The sequence below is a fragment of the Gadus chalcogrammus genome, chromosome 11, assembly GCF_026213295.1.
Source record: "Gadus chalcogrammus isolate NIFS_2021 chromosome 11, NIFS_Gcha_1.0, whole genome shotgun sequence".
NCBI lineage: Eukaryota > Metazoa > Chordata > Actinopteri > Gadiformes > Gadidae > Gadus > Gadus chalcogrammus.
The window spans coordinates 16,131,593-16,153,714 of NC_079422.1; the positions used below are offsets into that span (position 1 = coordinate 16,131,593).

Here is a 22,122-nt window from a genome sequence, read left to right on the forward strand (position 1 = left end):
CAAAGTGGTAAGTCTGGCAGCACTGCAATCAGTCGTGTACAGAACTTTTAACCAATCGGTTGTTCAGGCTTGAGCAGGCTGAGGGAGCCGGTGTCGAGAGCAGCCCGCGCTGGGGAGCCAGTGAAGCTGGTCGCAGACACGTAGGAAACCCGTCTACCATGGCAAGACTTCTAAGGTAGGGTTCTGGAGGATTTTTCAGAGAGGAAAAGCTTAAAGTGAACACACCTCCTGAGATAATCAATTAAAAGGCCAGGACTGCCTGTGCTTAGCCCCTCTGTAATTGCACCCACACAGATACGGATTGGCAATTTCAGCTTCGACTGGAGGCCGTTCCCTCTGAATGCCAAATGAGATTCTAGCTGGGAGGAAAAAAGGAGAAATGTTCACCAGCAGGGTGGAGACGACCAGGGAGCGGTTGGCCAGCGAGTCGGAGACGTTGGTCGTCTTGCCCTTCTGGTTGTCGGTCATGTTCAGGCCACTCGGAGGATCCCAAGTCCCGATCTGGAGGGCCAAGCATCAGTCAACGGTCAGCAATCAATCAGGATTTGTTTCGCCACCCTCAATACATACAATCAATATTTGAATTGATCTGTGGGGTGGGTTTACAAAGGTTAAACAAAATCCAAGATACACACACACACGCACGCAAACACACACGCGTCCACACACAGGCGCGCCCCCACACCCACACACACACGCACACACACACACCATTCCTTATCCTGGATGCATGCAGAGAACAGCAGTGCCTGCAGGACACAGTCGACAGCTCTGTGAACTCTGAACACTGTCAAGGCGTTCCGCTTGCTTGCTCATACTGAAAGTACTGCAGGGGAGAAAATATAAGAGATGATCTAGGGTGAGGACCACCATCCCAACCCCGCACCCCCCAACTAGCCTCCCAACCCCCCCTCACTTCCACTAAGCTTACTGCACATCCGTTTTTCTTTGCCGATAGGAAAGCCTGCCGGTCAGCATTACAGATGGCCTGATAGGCTGATTGAGCTCCCTGTGTGTGTGTGTGTGTGTGTGTGTGTGTGTGTGTGTGTGTGTGTGTGTGTGTGTGTGTGTGTGTGTGTGTGTGTGTGTGTGTGTGTGTGTGTGTGTGTGTGTGTGTGTGTGTGTGTGTGTGTGTGTGTGTGTGTGTGTGTGTGTGGGTGTGTGTGGGTTTGTTTGATTGTGTGCATGTGTGTGATTGAGTGTGATTGTTTGTGTGTGTGGGTGGGTGTTTGTGGATAAGTGCGTTCTGGCATGTGCGCATGTCTGCATGCGTGTCTGCGCGTGTGTGTATGCGTGTGTGTATGTGTAGGTGTTTGCGTCCGTGGTGGTGTGAGTGATGTACGTGCCTGGTTGGTGTGTTTATGTGTGGGTGTGTGTGTGTGTGTGTGTGTGTGTGTGTGTGTGCGTGTCTGTGTCTGTGTCTGTGTGTGTGTGTGTGTGTGTGTGTGTGTGTGTGTGTGTGTGTGTGTGTGTGTGTGTGTGTGTGTGTGTGTGTGTGTGGGGGGGGGGGGGGGGGGGGGTTGGTGCAGGTGCACATCTTGTGTTTTGTACACTTGCATGCTGGGAGGGCGGGATGGTGGGAGTGTTCTAAGAAGAGAGGATCCGCATCTCAACATGTTGTCCTCTCCTAAACCCCCTATAATAAAAACCCACACCCCTCACCCACCCCATCCCTCAACCACAGCCCCCGGCCCCCGGAGCCCCGACCTCACTGCGCCTCCACCACATCCACCACCACCACACTGTTCTGTACCGCCGGCTGCAACATGAACCAGCCCCTGTGGGGATAATGGATATCCCTTTCCTCTGTACTCTCCCACACCCCCTACACTCCCCCACCCCCTCACCCTAGACTCCCCCACCACTCCACCCTAGACTCCCCCACCACCTCACCCTAGACTCCCCTGTGCCCATGGAGAGCATCCTGACCTGGGGCCACACACACTAACGCTACCGCTGCTGGACATAACAGCTCCTCCAGCATTAGGGACCAGGGAGGTGAGCGTGAATGTGTGTGTGTGTGTGTGTGTGTGTGTGTGTGTGTGTGTGTGTGTGTGTGTGTGTGTGTGTGTGTGTGTGTGTGTGTGTGTGTGTGTGTGTGTGTGTTTGAGAGAGGGGTGGAGGGGGGAGGAAAGGGGGGGGGGGGGGGAGTTGCTCCTCTCCTCTTCGTGCCCCAAGACGGGTTTTATAATTGCAAATCAACTCTTTAATTCAGCCTTCATGAGGCTGGAGGGCTTCTGAAGGGTTCTTTATTAATAGGCGAAAATTATTCATGGAGGTGCGGATGCACAAAGTAGTGCGGAGGGAGCGAGGGGGTCGGGATCAGAGTGGCTCACACAGGTGGGGGCGGGGGGAGATAAGTTTTAGGGGAGGGGACGGGGGGGACACAGGGATGTGGAGTAGTCGCCGCTACTTGCAGGCGTGCCCGCAGTACCTGCGGTGTTAAGCAGGATTCGCCAGCTCTCCCGGACGAATCTTAAGTGACTCCTAAGCGCTGGGGAAATCTCATTTCGAGGCAGAGGATGCATAATGTACACAATATTCATGATCTGCGCGCCCCGAGGCTCTGACGTTGCAGCATGTGCTCCGGCACAAATAGGAGAATTGCCAAGACACAAACAGAGGCCAGCATGAAAGGATATATACTAAGGCGCACTCACACGTACACTCGCATGAACACACACACACACACACACACACACACACACACATACATACACATGGGAGGCGAGGAGTGTGAGTAAACAACCTTCTCTAGTCCTTCCTCTTTGAGACTGATGACATCCAGGTCAAAGTCTGTCCTTAAGCCATTGGTCCTGTTGAAAGTGATCCTTCCAGTCAGGCCATCCCAACGGGCCTGGATAGAGAGAGAGGGGGAGAGAATGAGAGAGAGAGAGAGACACACACACACACACACAGTGAGAATATTGCCCATTGAAAAGCTTAAATGTCATTCTGAAAGAAGGGTTGAAGTGAACAAATCCTCGGCCATAGACAGTTTCACATTTGTCAGCCACACACGGACGGAAACACACACACAACACACAAACACCGACATACACATATTAGCACTTCCTCCCAGTCTAAAGGTAACTACATAGGCTGGCTTTACAGAGGCGGGGAAGGCTTTGTTGGTGGAAGGGAGAGGGCAATTATTTGACGTGTATGGGCACGAAGAGCCTTTTGATAGCGAACAATTCACCATGAAAGTGGTTGAGAGCAGTAAAAGCCTTTTTTTTTCAGACACGGCAAATGTTTCCCGCGTTACCCAGGGTGTGCTGTGGGCTGCTGACTCTATCTTTGGAAGATGTGGGAGTCACAGGCCTGGGCATTATTCATCACTCGCACTGACAGGAGGCCTCAGTCTGTTCCTTCAGCTCTGATCTCATTGACTGGATACAGTCCCCATCCATCCCATCACGGGATTCACAAAACTGGAACGGTTGGCAGTGATGTTGGGCTGTGAACTAGTCCACAGTATAGCGGGTCTACGACAACGGATGCTGGGATACGGGTACGTGATGTAGTGATGAATGTCTGGCTCGTCTTTCCCTGCTATGTGTTCACCAGATGATGATGACTTTTGGTGACTCTCTGTGAATTTGTGGAGACTACGCTCTGCGAATGACAGACACAGGACTAATAAAGCGTGCAGTGGCGTGGACACACGACATACCTCAAGTCGGCTATATCAGGCACTCAGGCAGTCATCTAATTTGGCGTTAACTGATGGTTTTGATACCTTATTATTATTGTATGATTGACACAAAATAAAGCGTAGAGCCTGAGCAATGTTTACCATGCAAGTGGATGGCAGTGTTTCTTCTCATGCTAGTTTAAATAAATGCTGCATGTTTATGGGTACTGATCTTACTGACTTTGAATGCTACATTGTCATTTGCTGCGACCAGTTTTCTGCCCTACTCATAGTCTAGAACCATGTAGCACAAGGCGGTATTACAACTATAAGCCTGTAAGCCTGTGTACCCCTTCATCCCCAGTGAGCACAGGCAGTGGTTTCAACACCCGGCCACCAGCACAGCAGAGGGTCAAGCTAGTGCAAACAGCAGACTTTATTTGTTGAGAACTATCTGGCTAATAGAACAACGACATGAACATGAGGGCTCTAGGACCCGGGGCTTGACCTCACAGAAACGACATGGTCATAACAGACAGACAGCGAGAGAGAGAGAGAGAGAGAGAGAGAGAGAGAGAGAGAGAGAGAGAGAGAGAGAGAGAGAGAGAGAGAGAGAGAGAGAGAGAGAGAGAGAGAGAGAGAGAGAGAGAGAGAGACGGACAGAACAAGACAGAGATAAACCGAGACAGAGAAAGATATAACAGGCAAGAACATTGACAGATAAATAGACGGAGAGCGGAGAGGAGGAAGAGCTGGCAATTTGAATGGCAAGCAATTATGTCGCTTTTTATAAACATCCCTTTTGAAATGTAATCTGCTGCAATGGCCACCAACCCCGTTTGCACTCTACAACCTCAGCCCCCGTCTCCTTTAGCCCCCTATGTGTGTGTGTGTCAGCGGGGCCTGGGGATAGTGCGAGGTGAAAGGGTGGCCATACCTGCCCTTCTATACCCTGGGCAGGGCTTTGGAACAGCTGGCCCGCTTTAACTGATAGAAAGCACTCCACAGAATAATGATTCCAAAGCCATCAAATAATGTCCAACTCTCTCTCTTTCTCTCTCTCTCTCTCTCTCTCTCTCTGTCACGACTGAAATGTACAATAGATGTCAGGTGGGTTGCTATCCTACCTCCTTGTCGTGGAAAGGTTGCAAGCCAAAGGAGAAAAGAAAGATTCATGTTTCAGTGCACATCCATTGCATTTCCATTCAAGTATATGTATCTGGATGTATTTCAAGTTTTCTGTAATTGCCCAGGATATGCTTCTCAATTTGCTTTATCATTTTGCATGTTTTCATATATGTTTGTATGTTTGTGCATCTATGTGTCTATGTGTTGTTTGTGTCTCCAACCATGCAACGTGTTTATGTGTGCGTCTTTGTGTTTGAGTCAGTGCATGCATGTGCGTCTGAGTGAGTGATTGTGTGTGTTTGTGTGTGGGTGGGGGAGTGGATGTGTGTGTGCGTGTGCTTATAATAATGTGTGTGTGTGTTGGTGTGTATGTGTGTGTGTGGTCATGTATATGTGTGTGTGTGTGTGTGTGTGTGTGTGTGTGTGTGTGTGTGTGTGTGTGTGTGTGTGTGTGTGTGTGTGTGTGTGTGTGTGTGTGTGTGTGTGTGTGTGTGTGTGTGTGTGTGTGTGTGTGTGTGTGGCCATGTATATATGTAAATGTGTGCGAGTGTATTTGTATATGTGTGTGTGCATGTATATGTGTCTGAGTGTATGTCTGTGTGTGTGTGTGTAGGGCTATGTCTCTGTGTGTATGTGTCTGGACTGTGTGTACATGTGTGTGTGTGTGTGTGTGTGTGTGCGTTGGGATCCTCTACCTCTTTGATGAGAGCCATGAAGCGGTTCCCGAAGCGCCAGGGCTTGTGGCGGTTACACTGCAGGGAGCTGACGGTGATCTGCTGAGACTGTTGCACGGCCACGGCCACCACGTGCACTGCATCGTACATGAGCGCCGCGTCCGTCTGCACACACACACACACACGTCCAGAGGAGGGAGAACAACACATGATATGAATGAATTAAGGGAGGTGAATCATCGGCTCCCAGGCCAGCAGCCCCACCGGCCCACGCTTTGACACATGAATCCCGGGTTCGGATCAATAGGGGATCAACGTATGCGTTGGTTTGAACCTGCACTGTGGACTCTCACTGTAGATCCGGGGTCCATCTGCTGCGGGCGACCAGCACGCGAGATAGGAACGCGGTGAACGGGAAAACGTTAAAGAGTCGACCCGATGTCAACAAAGAGATGGTATGGATGTTGAGGAAATTTGCTTTATGAGTGTTGTTTTTTCCCACCACAATGGCGGGACGTGAAATGGTGATATTAAAATAGCGTGGCAGGACATTAGACAAACAATAACAAAACAATCAGAGGAGCTCTTCAAGCTTGACACACTCAGACAGCTCTGACATTCTGAACGTGTGAGACACGAAGTGCTTGCGCTCTCCTTACTCCTCTGCTACATCTCTCTGTCTGTCTCTGTCTTTCTCTCTGTCTCTGTGCCCCTCTCTCTCTCTCTCTCTCTCTCTCTCTCTCTCTCTCTCTCTCTCTCTCTCTCTCTCTCTCTCTCTCTCTCTCTCTCTCTCTCTCTCTCTCTCTAATAAAGCCTTGACGGAAGGAAGACAGTGAGCCAAGACGGCGCGCGGCGGCTATCGCCAAGGCTATCAGAGAGGTGCCAGTCAGCCACACTCCACCAAAGACACCGCCTAATTCCACAATCCCTCCCCAAAAAAAGGAAAGAAATCGAATTAGTGTTTGTCCCGCTTGATTGAAAAGCAATCACAACAGCTCTCCACATTTGTTGTATGGATATCACGGCCCTGGGGTTTGTCAGAAAATTGCTGTCCAGCAGAATGAATCCCTCCCAAACCTGTCATTTTCTCCTATTCAAGGCCTGATTGGTGCCTGGATGCTGGAGCATCTTAAGGAGACACAGGCCGGCGGGTGATGGGTAACGTGTGTGTGTGTGTGTGTGTGTGTGTGTGTGTGTGTGTGTGTGTGTGTGTGTGTGTGTGTGTGTGTGTGTGTGTGTGTGTGTGTGCCAGCCGGATGTCTGCTCATATGTTCAGGCTCTGTGCCTGTATGTGTGTGTGGACGTCAATGATTTTGCTTGATTGCAAAGATAATTTATACAATTGTATGTTTTGCTGTTTTGAATAATAAACAAATAATATCTGGAGGCCGTCGTCGTCCCTGGTGAAGGAAGGACCTTCACCAGGAAAATACTCACTAGAAATATTAGTCAAATAATGTAATAATTCTTTGCAGTATGGGTGTCACCTGGAGGACATGTGTTGGACTGATGTGAGGTTGGGGAGGGGGTGGGGCAGGAAAGATGGGGAAGGAAGAGGAAGGAAGAGTAAGGAAGGGGTAGGAAGTTGAGGAAGAAGGGGTAGGAAGAGGAAAGAAGGGGTAGCAAGGCGAAGATGAAGGTGAAGGAAGGGACCGTACCGGGAAGAGGAAGGGAGAGGCAGTGAACGGAAAGGTAAGGCATGGGAAGAGGAAGGAAGGGGAAGAAGGAGGAAGGCATGGGGAAGAGGAAGGAAGGGGAAAAGTAAGGAAGGGGAAGAGGAAGGAAGGGGAAGAGGAAGGAAGGGGAAGAGGAAGGAAGGAAGGGGAAGAGGAAGGAAGGGGAAGAGGAAGGAAGGGGAAGAGGAAGGAAGGGGAAGAGGAAGGAAGGAAGGGGAAGAGGAAGGAAGCGGAAGGGGAAGAGGAAGGAAGGGGACGAAGGGGGAAGGAAGGGGAAGAGGAAGGAAGCGGAAGGAGGAGGAGGGGGAATAGGAAGGAAGCGGAAGGAGGAGGAAGGGGAAGAGGGAGGAAGGGGATGGAGGAGGAAGGGGAAGGAGGTGGAAGGGGAAGGAGGAGGTTAGGAAGGAGAAGGAAGGGGGAAGGATGAATAGAAGAAGGAAAGGAAAGGAAGGGAAGGGAGGGGCAGGGAGGGGAAGAGATGGGAGCCCGGCAGCTGGAACAGGGGAGGGGCTCCGAGTGACATGTGATTGTCAGCTACACGGCGGCTCGCTAGCACGCCTCGCAGCCGCCGCCGGCCGCTAGTCACACCGTGATCACCGAGTTGTGAGTCGCCAACACACAGACACTCAAAAAAACACGCAGACACATACACACAGGAGCTCGGGGCCCCCTGTTGTGTGCATGGGGTGGGGTGGGCAGAGAGAGAGAGAGTCCTCATAACAACAATGTAACACTCTGCCATTCAATTCTCGTCGGGTGACATGGTGAGCCGGTGTGAGGGCTGTAATGGTTTAAGAGAACCGACGCTGCCCACTGCGACGCATTTCCCTACTGAGGAGATACACATCCGATTTTGAACTGCGCACTATGGAGGTCTGCCTGTTCGCAAACACGTCCCACTGCTCGAGAAAGGAAAATCTAGAATGGATGAGACAAAAAAGAAGAAGGTATTTTTTGATTCCAAGCAGGCAGGCAAATATTTATTTTCCTCCTGGCGTTCGCTAGCTAGGGAGAGAGGAGCGAGGGAGCTAGGAGCTAGAGATGGCAGGGACCTGGTGTTGGTGACTGCAGGAGAACGCTGGAGGGTGTCTGATGGGTGGGTGTGGGTGTGAGTGGTTGGGGGGATGGTGTCATGATGGTGGGCGTTGTAGGCAGCTGCACCGACACATGCCTGTTTGACTCTCTTTCTTCTCTCATTCGGTGCGCCTCATAAGTGCACATCGGGGATGGGGTCTCGCGAGTGATTCAGCGCCGCCGCCACTTCTCTCCATAAACATCTCATTAAAATCAATTATGTCAACGCTGAATGAAATTAAAGCTAAACGCTTGAAAAGCTGCTCTTCCCAGGTGCCAGACAACAAAAGGAGTAGCCCTGTCTATTCCTCCACCTTGTTTTCTCCCTCTCTGTTCTCCATGAGCAAATGGAAAGTGATTTATTAAATCTCCCCAACTCTACATTTTTTATGGATTGTTAAATAACCCAAAATACCCTGACGCGTTGGCACCATTGTTGCCGGCTGGCCTCGCTCATCAGCAATGCCATGGTAACAAAGTGGTAAAAAATTGCTTTATCTGTGGGCTCAGAGACCAGGTTAGTGTGTCATCTCCGGACCGTCTCGTTTTTGATTGAAGAAATGTTTTTTAGAGATGTCAGGGCTGCTCACAGGGCTGGGAGATACCGGGGAATAATACACTGAACACCTCGTTTCTTGAAACAAGGAATAAAATGGCTGCCGATACTCTGGTGGGGTGCAGCCGGGGATTCGGAGGGGTTGGCCATGCAGAAGGGCCCGCGGTCACGCCGCTGTAGCTCCTTTGATTGAAACATAAACACCTCGAAGAGACGGCGGCGATGGGTGTGACACGGGCAGCAGCCGAGCAAGGTGGCGACTGAGACCACGGAGTAGCGTTTTCTGGGGCTAAACGGCATTCGAATCGTGGCCAGCCATCCGAGTGCTCCGATGATCATCCCTTCTCCCCCATTTGCTAACCACAGCAACAACAACAGGATCACTCAATCCTCACCCTCGGTGTTCTACAATGGAGAGGTCATACGATCGCCGCTGCGGCCAAGGTCAAGCCCTGATGACGCGCGATGCGTCACAGCCTAGCGTTGACACGTCACGGCTGGGAAAGCACCGCTGGCGAAAACGTCACCATCTCCCCGAGGAGATGGTGACGTGGAGTGTTTTCCCTGCAGGCCGAGTCCTCCCTTCCTGTCTCTTGTTTGTGTTTGCCAGCACAACGGGGTGACAGCGATCGTAGTTGGAGCTTGCTGGCAGCGCCCAGGTTCGGTGGTGTAATGTGTCATGTTGATGTTGCAGGCGCACATAAACAATCAACTCTGGTGGCAACACACACATACACACAGACACACTCACACACAGTGGTCTCCCTTCTCCCACGGGTTGAGCTTCGGATGATGGCGCAAGCAGGCTGGTCTCCGGCACAACGGATCGTTGCTGTAAAGTATGGGGGGAGTATCAAATGAAGCAGCCGGTGCGTGGCCGGTGATTACAAACCGTATCAGGTGAGATAGGCCTGAGAATGGTTTAGGGAGGACGTGTGCGGTGGGGATTTAGGAATCGGGAGAAGGTAGACGCAGTCCATTTCCTCAGCCTTTTATAGGCCGTTTAATCGTGTCTGACGTCCACCCTGCCCAAAACTATCGATCAGAAGGAACAAAGTGACTGCCTGATCAATACAGGAACCAGTCTCAGTGAGAACTAGGCCCCAGGGGACAGCCCTTAGCTTATGCATCAGCAGTGCACACACACATACAACACACAACACACTGTCACAACGGCTGGCTCGCTACAGAGGACATACAACCAATCCTGCACAACAGTGAGTAGAGAAGGAGTGGAAAATGGAAATGACCCAAATGCAGAATTCATGCACAACCTTTTCGTTAGCCCCATATGCTAATTTATATGCCCCCTAACAAAAAAACTATAAAAACAAGCCATGCACTCATACATGCAGACACACACACACACACACACACACACACACACACACACACACACACACACACACACACACACACACACACACACACACACACACACACACACACACACACACACACACACACACACACACACATATCTCCTGCATGGGATCTGATCTCTCCACACACATGAGATCAGCAGCAGGGCCATTAGGCGGACGGGCTGACGTGACAGTGAGGGGGAGAAGAAAGAACATGTCGCTTATTCCCTCCATTAGCTTCATTAGCGCGAGAGGATGAGGCAGATTAAGACCGCAGCCAGTCAAATGATGATGTGATCTGGCAGGGTTATCTGTTATTTCAGGCCCGGTCGTTGGGGCGGCTGCATTGTTTGGGGAACGGCTTGTAATGGGATGTGATGCCGTGGAAAACCTCCAGGGTCTGTCATCACTTCTGTTGCTGGTGGGGCGGCTGCTCCAGACTCTCTGATTAAAGCAACACGACTCCCAAAGGTCTCACACGGCTCGCCCCCCCGCTCGTTCTGCTGTGAGGGCTGAACTCACCTCCCCCCCTCCCCCGTCTCCCCGTCTCCCCACCGCCATCAACCCCACCTCGCCCTCTGCCTCACCTTGAGTCTGCATGTCCTCATTCTGCTCCTTCCCAGACAGCCGTGGCGGTAGTAGCACACCTCCACTACAAAAACTCCCTCATGCTGTTCGGTGTTTCGTTTTTCTGGTTCTCTCTCACGTTCTCTGCTTTACTTTTTCAACCCAACAGAATCTATCTCGTACCCTCCCCACTGCTGAGAATAGTGGGGGGGGCCAGATCACGATCCAAACACATCTGTTTGATTGTCGCCGAGTTCTGTAGCGTTGTGTTGTGGTTGCACGAGGAATGATTAATTGATATGCATCTGTAGGAAATATACCGTGTGTGGTTGTGTGTCTGTTGTGTGTTTGCGTGCGTGCATGTTTGTGTCTGTTTGTGCAGACATGTGTGCTTGTGTGAGTGTCTGGGTGTGCAGAAATATCTGTATATCTGAGTGTGTGTGTGTGTGTGTGTGTGTGCATGTGTGTGTGCATGTGTGTGGATGGGTGTGCATGTCCATGTATGTGCAGACATATTAGCATGTTCGTGTGTATGTGTGTGTGTGTGAAGACGTTTGTGTGTCCATGGGAAGGATTCCTCAATGCATTCTCCCAACAGTCTTGTTATTGCCCTTTTTTCCTCTAGCCTAGTGGTTTTCCTGTTCAGCAACAACCCCCATCACAGAGGAACCGTATCGATATCTGAGCACTCTATAACAAAGTGGCTTTGCGGTGCTAAACCAATCATAAAAGGTGGGCCAGACTGCGGACTGCTGACATAGATTGTCTGTGTTCCCCCCCCCTCCGGCTCGTTGGGTAACAAGTAATCTCCCGAATCAGACTTCAGATTCAAATAAATTCCAAAATGTTCCCTTCATGTTTGTTTCCTCCAGTCATGCTGTGGAGGCGGGGCTCTGTAAATACGTAATTGGCGAACACAAACTGGAAATGCACTTATGGAAGTCCCCCTCTGAATGCTTCATCCACTCGTGGGAATACATTTCTTTTAAGTAGGATATGTACGTGACGAAACAGGAAACAGGAAACAAGGCCTAACTCCGCCCCTCTGACTCCGTGGTTTGTTAACTGCTCAGACTCTGTGAAGTCTTCGCCCAGAAGTTCTGCAATGACGCAGTAGGACTGCTGGATCCGAGACGGTAACATGTGTTGCTGGGACTCTGGGGAGTACAAGGTGAGACTGAAGGTGAAAGAGAGGGCACGTGCAATCGCTTCTGAGGCCGTCAATTACAAGAGCTTAGTGCGTACCCAACATCCTTCTGGGATTGTCACATCTGTCCCACCTATACCACTGCTGCCCCTCTCATCCCTATCATCGTAGCCCCTTCCATGACCAGCCTCTTAGACCACTTCCACAATAGCCCCTCCCACAATCACCAGCAGAACCTTCCCACCAATACCACTGTAGCCACTCCCATCACTAGCACAATAGTCCCTCCCACTACCGCCCTAGCCCATCCCTCCACTACCACCAGGCCCTCCCAACACCAACATCATATTCCCTCCCACAACAAACACCAACCCCTCCCACCACTAGCACAGTAGGCTCTCCAACAGCGACCACAAGCCCCTCCCACCACAACCTCCAGCCACTCCCACCAACAGCACCTTCGCCCCTCCCACTACCAGCCCAGTTATTCAGAGGAAGACGGCCATCATGCTCAACGGTCTTTGAGATGTATTTTCAGCCTGTCGACCGTATATCGTGTTATATTTATTTTGACACGGGGAAACATATTTGCTTCCTTCCTTGCTTTCATGCATTCTCCAACCTTGAGTGGAACCTTAAACCGAAGACAAATAAAGAAACAGACGGGAGAAGGGTAGGCACCGGCCTGCCTGCAGGCTCCTGTTTATTTCAGCTACTCTGCCGGAGGCTGAGTTCCAGATGGGTTTGAGTCTTATTCTCTCACAGAAAATCTAATGTTTTCTCCGAAATCTTTCCCATGGCAACCACTTTTCCACTCAGAACTGCCTCCGGTGACCACCCCCTTTCAAATAAGGAAAGCTCTGTTAACCTAAAATACAATTGCTGTGTCGGTTAGAAAAAAAAAGGGAAAAAAAAATAGGAGATACAAATAAAACTGAACGAGAATCTTAGGATATAAAAGAAAAACACTGAAGAATGACAGCAATGCGACACCGCTGCTGTTGAACGGTGTCATAACAGTGTGCCTCAATAGGGGAGGAAATTGACTGTGTAACAGCAAATCATTACCATTGCTGGCTTTCCTTTGTAATGACAATGTGTGTCTCTTTATATCCCATCACAGTATGTTCCCGGCCATCTCCCCCCCTACCCGCCGGCCCCCAGGAAATGACTCCTGTAGATGACGTGCTGGCTGACATAAGTGTGATGGAGACAACTTGCAAGGAGAATGACTACAAGCTAATATGTGGTGTGGTGAGGCTCTATAGGGTATGCAGGGGTTCAGGCCAATGTGATGGGGACACTGGTCAATGACAAAGCCAGCGCAGGCATATGCTTACGGCGGCCTGCTGTTGATATACGCAGGCATTATTTACGCTCATGGTGAATGGCTTCCTGCTGTAATGGGATGAGGGTCTGTTGACAGGCTGTGATGGGGATTCACAAATGCATTAGGAAATGGTTATATTCACACGAGGGATGATACATATTTGTCAGATGCATACGCAACCGATGCATAAATATTTATATTTAAAATCTGGACTTAATAAGTTAATCATAGTTAATCATAAGTTAAATAATGGCATGCATACATGGCAATTTTTATATAAGGAGTTGAATGCATGTCCTAGTTAATTTTGTTTATTACACGTCTCATCAAGAAAATGGATAGTGTGATGGTTGTTTTTACATTTGCAATGTGTGTGCACGTGAAATATGCTTGTGTGATCCCGCTAATGAAGTAACTACAAGCAGTATCAGAGCAGTGTTACAATGTGTGCATGTAGAGTTGCCTTGGCCACCAGTCGGCCTGTAGTTGACTTGTCACGACTGAAAAATGTCCTGACAAGTGTCTAAATCAAAGCTATTGACGGGAGCAGAAAATCCAATCATGCCAAACACCAAGTGCGGATCGCTGTATAACTGCTCTGTAAGCCAAGAAAAATAAAATAAAACCTAAAGGGCTTCGTACGTTTCTAACAGTAGGCAAAAAAAAAAAAGAATACAATAAACAGTGAGGTACCACCTACAGCATCAACACAGAGTCCATTACAGAGAGTTTCATCGCCCGGGTGTGTATTTAACAGCCCTTTGCAGCTTAGCAGCAAAACAGCAGAACTGCATCGTTGGGACAACTTGGTATAACATTATCTTTACCTCAGAGAGAGGGATAGCTTGCTATTTAAATTCATTAGCAAACACTAATAGATTTACTTTTCTTAATTATTCTTCCATTTACTTTAGTCCGCCCAATTTCCCCAACTACCCCGAGATGAGGAGTTTGTTAGAGGTTTTCCTTTTTAATTCCTTTTCACCCAACATGCTAATTCCCGCCTCTTTCCCATGTTTTTTCTATTGTGTGTGTGTGTGTGTGTGTGTGTGTGTGTGTGTGTGTGTGTGTGTGTGTGTGTGTGTGTGTGTGTGTCTGTGTCTGTGTCTGTGTGTGTGTGTGTGTGTGTGTGTGTGTGTGTGTGTGTGTGTGTGTGTGTGTGTGTGTGTGTGTGTGTGTGTGTGTGTGTGTGTGTGTGTGTGTGTGTGTGAGGGGTTGGTGCAAGTGTGTTGATTAAAAAGAGACTATAAAATTCAATTCACAAATTACAAAAGCTAATCCTCCTCCTAAGATTTCCTCGAGGAGAGTGGGGGGCGGGGGGGAGGGGGTCGTATCATTGCGGGAGCTGCAGAGAGAAAACCATGTATGGCTATGTTCTGTCCACGGGCAACATGCACAAAGCATGTGTTGATCTAGGTCAGTTGGCTGAGATTCCTGTGTGTGTGTGTGCGTGTGAGTGTGTGTGTGTGTGCATGTGAATGTGTATGTGCGTGTGAATGTGTATGTGCGTGTATGTGCATGTGTATGTTTGTGTGTGTGTGTGTGTGTATATCTGTTTGTAGTTTACAGATTGTTTAGCCTTATTTGGAGCATGTAGGGACACAAGTGTACATATGTCAATGTTATACAATGTGTGTGTGTGTGTGTGCGTGTGTGTGTGTGTGTGTGTGTGTGTCTGTGTCTGTGTCTGTGTGTGTGTGTGTGTGTGTGTGTGTGTGTGTGTGTAGGTGTGTGTGTGTGTGTGTGTGTGTGTGTGTGTGTGTGTGTGTGTGTGTGTGTGTGTGTGTGTGTGTGTGTGTGTGTGTGTTTGAGGGTGTGTCTTTGAGGGTGCAAGGGAAATGTCATCGTGGGCATGTGGGCATGCTAGCCCCCCATTGCTTCTTTCATTTACTATCCTTGCAAGATTGATTCAGAGGCAGTACATCACGTTGACTTTGAGGAAGGCTCTTTCTATCTCAATGTCAAAGATGGCTGCTGTCACGGCAGCCAATCCGCTCATGCTCCCGTTGTGATTAAGGATCTCTTTTAATTAGCGATGAGCCGAGAGAGATAGCTCAATGTCGCTCAAACATGAGGTCAATCACCTTCATGAACTCCTTGCGTTGCACCATTAAAAACCCCACCCAGACCATGGACTGTGCAGCAAAAGAAAAAACACATGCCAAAACAAGTCAAGAATTGTAGAAGTCAAGGATTGAGTCAGTTGCTCTGACTCAATCCCCAGGCTGCTACTAGTATATATCTCCAACGCTCATTGCCATGCGTGGATGAAGCTGTTTCAGTGAAATGGACGGAACAGATAGTTTCTGTCAATGCGTGCTTGGCAGACGGTAAGCAGGGGAGCGTGGATGGGAAGGAAGGGGGAGTGTTTGAAGAGAGAGAGAAAGACAGAGGGAGAGAGAGGTTGAATGAGAGAGAGCGAGAGAGAGAGAGAGAGAGAGAGAGAGAGAGAGAGAGAGAGAGAGAGAGAGAGAGAGAGAGAGAGAGAGAGAGAGAGGTTGAGGGAGAGCGAGAAGGAGAGGGAGAGGGAGTGAAGGAGCGAGAGAGAGACATGCAGAGAAAGAGAATAAGAGTGACTGGGAGGAAAAGAGCAAAACAATTAGCCACAAGGTCCCAGGGATCATAAGTAATAATTTGAGTGAAATTAAGTGGCAGGTTTAACAGGCAGGGATAATTTCACATTCGCCCTCTTCCTGGGGGAAATCTGGTTCCTTAATTGAGTTAGTGCTCTTTGTTTGGCAAACACTCCAGAAGTGGGCCAAAGAAGACCACTGTGTCTCATTACCAACACACTCTGACAGAGCCATCCTCCTGTCCATCCCCAGCCCTTTCCCCATCCATCCACCACACACTCCACCACTAGCCTATCAAAACCCCATCAATACCCCACCGATCCACCATCTACACCCCCTCCATCCACCACCCCCATCCCACCCATGGCTCATCAATACCCCACCCACACCCCAACAATACCCCACCCATCAGCCATCTATACCCCCTCCATCCACCACCCCCATCCCAGCCATGGCCCATCAATACCCCACCCACAACCCACCCACACCCCCAACAATACCCCACCCATCAACCATCTATACCCCCTCATTCCACCATCCACACCCCACCAATAGCCCATCAAAACCCCACCCACACCCAACCCACACCCCAACAATACCCCACCCATCAACCATCCACACCCCACCCATACCCCAGAGATTCCCCGCCCTACAATCCATACCGAACCCATACAAACTTTTTTCTGAAATGACTTTTTTTTAATGAACTGAAACAAAAAGATAGGTACACTCAAAGCCCGCACAAAGTGTTAGGTGTTCTAGTGTACTTGGAGAACACATCATTTGTTCTCCCCATACTCCCTTTCTCTGTCTCTCTCTTTTTGGGAGGACTGTTTCAGAGAGAGAGAGCGAGAGAGAGACAAAGAGAGAGAGACCATCACAGTGCCAGGCCAGGCAGGCAGCAAAGCGGAGAAACCCAATGGAGTGTTAAATAGGAAATCATCAGCTGTAGATCTAATGGTTCTAATGTCTAAGGTCTAACGCTATGCTGGGCCATTCCCTTTGTTGTCCCCCAGCCGCTTCCCTGCGTCCTGTCCTTTATTTTAGTTTGTGATCATCTGTTTTACAGATATCGCAAATGTAACAAAACCCATGTATCATCTCGATTCAGTGGCTCATCCACTCCCCCCTTTTCTTTTGGCCCCTCCTTCCCTCATCGCGGCGGAGTCTGCGAAAGGGCCGGAGGTGACAATAGCTCCCCTTGTCCGCGGCGGGCCATTTGAGTCGCTAAATGTGTGCTCGTGAGTGGTCTCCTCCCCTCCCACACCTCCTCCCTCCCTGCCTGAAAGACTCTGGGCGTCTCTCAGCGGGGGGGGGGGGCTCTCCATTAGCGATACGATCAACCGAAAACACCCCCACCACCACACGCACAGGCGCGCACACACACACATAGGCAGACACACGCACACACACTAACACACACACAAACACATACTAACACGGACACTAACACACAAACACATGCACACACACACCCACACACACACACACACAAACACACTTACAACTACACACACACAAAAACATGCGCACACACGACACACACACACACACACACACACACCCCCAAACACACACTTACAGACACACACACACACACATTAACACACACAAATACCCCCCCCGCACACACACACATGCCCCTACGTCTCTTCACCCAGACTTGTCAATTTGCAACCCCAGGCTAATGGCTAAACTCATGATGAAAGTCATCAAGCGTTATGGCTTTAAAACAGGCTGGCTGATTGAAAAACCTTGGAGTTGTGCGATTGTTTACACCATGCCGAAACCGTGGAGGGCTGTTAGGTGGGGCTCCTGCGCTCTCCCTGATACGTAGCCGCACAGAATGGGCTTGTTTTGCTCTAGCCAAAGAGCTTAGCGGACCCATTTGTTCTATAAGAGAGCTAATCAATCCCTGATGGTCTCCTTAGGTCTGTGTATGCCTCCTGTTAGAAAATGGAGGAAAAGGATAAAGATATAGATATTAAGAGAGGGAGTATATTATGTATATGTCGAGAGAGAGAGAGAGAGAGAGAGAGAGAGAGAGAGAGAGAGAGAGAGAGAGACGCAAGGAGGGCATTTAAGGACTGAGAAGAAGACAAAGAAAACAGCCCTGAGCACACAGTTTCAACCTATCCATTGCAAATAAATCCAACAAAATATATTATACCACTAAACAAATGACGTTGTATTCATAAGATTGATTCTAGATGACATTTGAAGACGGTAGACACTCTGCTTAATCGTATCCAGTCGTATCTCAACAAAAATCGAAGCGATATAAAGAACAATACACAAACAGTTATACTAGTGTCAGGTCAGCTACAAATTATTATTAGCACACTTTGTACTTTAAACTGCAGAGTTTATGTAAGGATGCATTCATGGCTAAAGTAAAATGCTGCAAACTTTCACACTTTAGTATGCACAAACATCGTCATGTCTATATTAAGGTCCTGGAAGGCCTGAAAAGGTTTATATTATATTATAATGGGAAATGGTGTTTGGTCAGTAGTTAAGTACACAACTAAGTGCACAACAAAAATGACATTATAATGGCTAATGTCTGGTAAGTATACACAAAGTTCTGAAGAAACACAAAACTGAGAGACACTGAGTTTGGTCTGCATGTCCTTTAACTGTGAATGTGTGTCCCTGACACAAATTCTTAATCTGAACAACTGCCTGCTGGTTCAGAACACTGAGTTTTAATTATTTAGCTTCCTCCTAATGTCCATGTTTTAATTAATGACTTAATTAATCCTTCTTTTGCTCTCGAGTAGTGCGAAGGTTCAGAATTCCTTGGACAGAGCTAGAATCCCAGCAGCAGCAAGAGCAGCATAAGTGGGATAAGCAGAGGTAGTAGTAATAATAATAATAATAAATTGTATTTATTTAACCCTTTTCTAATTATTCGTAAACACTTTACATGATAAGGAGTAAAAACTTAACATCAATATTCACAGAAGACGATTAAAAGCTTAACAATGAGAAGGCAGGGAGAAGGAAAGATAGGAAAAAAGAGTAAGATGTTGAAAGCAAAGTATTAGCATAGTGGTGGTGTTTGTGTAATTAGATCGACTGATGAGATAGTTAAAACATCTTTAGACTACAGCACACATCTCTTAGCGACCGTGATTATCCATTCCACAGACGGTAGGCTCTGATGGCCTGGCCTCAGCCACCATGGCCAGGAGAGACAGCTTGAGCTGCTATTCATCTGCTAAAGCGGGGCTTGGTAGCCGGGGGAAGGGGGCATTTGATGAGACACTCTCATGTTCAAGGTATGAAGGGAAAAATAATAAAAAATAATAAAATCAAACAGGCTGCTGAAATATTTTGATTCGGTCGTTTCCTTTTTCATTCCGAGGGTTTGTCGCCGGAGCCTCGAGGCTGCTGCCTCAGTTCTCTCGGTATGTGCGTGGATCAGAATGCTTTGAGATCCACAGTTAGACTCAACGGTTGCAGCGCGATCCTTCCCTTGACAACAGGTCACAGAAGGGGGAGATAATGAGACGTCAGTCGTCTGGCCGGGGATGACTCAGACACTGCGGAGCTGTTTGGCCCCATTATTGTTAAAGCAGGCAATTGACTTTGCAGACTCCAAATAATAAGAGTATTCTCCTAAAGCAAATCAACCGTGTTTAATGAGATGATCTGCCAAGAGTAAGAAAAGGAAATTATGTCGCACACTAAAAGAGATGGACAACCGAGCCAGGAAGGGTAAACTCCCATTTTACCATGCTAAACATATCGGCAATGGAATATATTGTGTCCTATTTCAGGAAAAAAGAAAAAAGAAAAAAACATTTATATCTTCAATAACCTGAAGTGAAAATGTTTGTGTCCTTCCAGGCTATTGCAGAAACCCTTATCATAGGTTGATTTTATTATGGCTGACCTCAAATCGGTAGAGATGGCACTGCTCCAGCAGAAGTGTTCTGACTGGATGTGGTTTTGAAGATATATGGTGTGGGGGGAAGACCCTCCCTCATCCTCACCCTCCCTTCCCTCAGATCTCAGCCCACACAGAACCGGCCCAGAGATCTAAAGGGTTACGGAGGGCTTTGGCCAATTAAAGGCAGGTCTGCTCCCGTCAAGCTACCCACTGTGCATGCGCAGGCCTTGACTGGACCTAAGACTGTGCTATAAGCAGAGCACTGCCGTACTGCTTAACTAGCAGGACCCACTGTCCCATGACAGAGGCCTACTGTCAGAAGAACTAATAGTCTTAAACAGTCAACTGAATCTGATGGGGCTTTTCCCTCCACAAGCTGATAATGAGCAAAGAGACAGCGCTGCATTGTGTCATCAGGGCAAGACTTAATGATAGAAAAGGAAATCTGTGAAAATATTTATATATTTTTACAAAATGCCTGCTATCGAAATCGTCCAGCTAAATGGCAAAAAATAGGAAATGTTTCTTTGAAACTAAGCAAGGGTTAAGGCTTATGACTAATTATGTGTTTCTAGTTGATAAAACAAAGTACATCATTTTAACCCTATACCTTTATACGTTGGAGCAGAACGTCAGAGAAAGCCCAAGAGTCATGCAGAGTCCAGATCTGCCATGCTCTGGTCTGATGCTCACTAGCCCCAGGACGTCATGAGACGCCCTCTCTGCCTCCCCTGACCCAGTAGAGGGGCTTCAGAGCCCTCTAGATGGGTCATACAGGCCGTGGCCTAGAGCGCCACCTTATGGTGGCCGCTGGTCGCCCTCAATGGAGAAATGTCAAATATATCTTGCCGCTGGGCGTTGAGCCTCACTTGCTGCATTGCGTTAACGAAAGGTCAGGAATGTTTAACCGTTTGATGTGCATCACAGACAGCCTAAATAAACACAAGAATAAATAATTGATCAATCATAAATTATAATATGAATGCTGTAATGTAGGGGTGGCAGTAACTCAATACTGTCGATTTGTAACCGGGAGGTTGCTAGTTCGATCCCCTGCTCATCTAGCTGAGTGTTGAGGTCTCCCTGAGCAAGACACCTAACCCAAACTGCTCCCGACGAGCTGGTTGTCGATGTGCATGGTTGACTACGCTGTCGGTGTGTGAATGTGTATATGAATGGCTGTAAGTTGCTTTGCAATGAAGCATCTGCTAAATGCCTGCTAAATGTAAATCAAAATATATATTTTGGTCTTGAAACCATTGTAGTGTCTGAAGTTGGCTGCACATATTTTTACTGTAGATGAGTGGGTTGTGATGAGGCAGTACTAATGGGGTAATGTGGTGTCGGCGATGGTTGTAGTGAATATGTGTGTGTCTGTGTGTGGGCGGGGGGGGGGGCATCAAATCCTAATCTCCCCGAGGGCACCGAAGTGGCTAGAGCCGGTCCTTTGCAGACCCTATCCAAGCCACTGGTGCACCCAGCTGGGACAGCAGCACCATGGGTAAGGCGTCTAATGATGGCCTGTAGGCACTGGCTGTCACTAAGCTATAACCCACATAAGCCTCACACAGGCCTGCCGCTTCCTGGTGATCATACTGAAGAAGAGGCGAAAGGAGGCAGAAGGAGCCACTATGGGGATATTGGCATTTTGCATTCGTACTAAAGAGACGTGGGGAGACGTGGGTCGGGCTGACGCAAAAACAATGGATGATCACATGAATGAACTAGGTTACGGAGAGGGTTATTTTCGGCGCTCAAAGGGCAGGTGGGAGGTACGTGATGAATTATCATCTTTGTTCCAGTTCTTTCCAACGCGAGCTGACTCACTAACCCTATTTCATGTCCACTCTGCCCGTGACATCACACTCGACCCTCACCAATCACTTAGATTCTTGGTTTAAATCATGTTCAGTGTGTGTGTGTGTGTGTGTGTGTGTGTGTGTGTGTGTGTGTGTGTGTGTGTGTGTGTGTGTGTGTGTGTGTGTGTGTAATTCCTACTTCCTGTGACTTACACATCTCTTATAGTATGTATGCATCTCTGTTGCATACTACTGAGCGTCTTAGAGTACCATATTAAGCGCTATATCAATTTCATTTATTATTATTATTATTATTACTGCAAGCATCACAACAATTCAAAACATGTATAGATGATCAATAAGCAATCTGTTAATGGGCCAGGGTTTTACCCCTAGGCGTGAGGTTGATCAGTCATTTCAAGCCATGTCAAAATATACCATCCAGCGACATCACAATTGGGAATGTCCACCCAGATGTTTCATGGGATCAGTTTACCAGTTGGTGCAGTCTACGGGATAAACTGGTAGGCAGATCTATCCTTGGCACGTATTAATCACTTACTACTGTTTATCAATGCTTTGTTCACAATTAGTTTATCAATAACCAAAGGCCTATACATATTTTGGCTTGACTGGACGTTATTATCAAGTGTTAGCAAAAATGAGAACCAAGCACAGAAATGCGGTACAGAATACCTG

The 22,122-nt window shown here is 48.3% G+C and overlaps 1 protein-coding gene across 1 annotated transcript in view; it reads right to left on the reverse strand.

Annotated features, from left to right (window-relative positions):
• grik2 (glutamate receptor, ionotropic, kainate 2) overlaps nucleotides 1–22,122 on the reverse strand; it is a 121,939-nt gene that overhangs the window by 45,400 nt on the left and 54,417 nt on the right. Inside the window, exons 7-9 of the mRNA XM_056602570.1 lie at nucleotides 5,461–5,604; nucleotides 2,750–2,857; nucleotides 388–501 (exon numbers count right to left, since the gene is read on the reverse strand). Coding sequence (XP_056458545.1) covers nucleotides 388–501; nucleotides 2,750–2,857; nucleotides 5,461–5,604 — 366 coding nt within the window. The remainder of the gene's footprint in view (nucleotides 1–387; nucleotides 502–2,749; nucleotides 2,858–5,460; nucleotides 5,605–22,122) is intronic.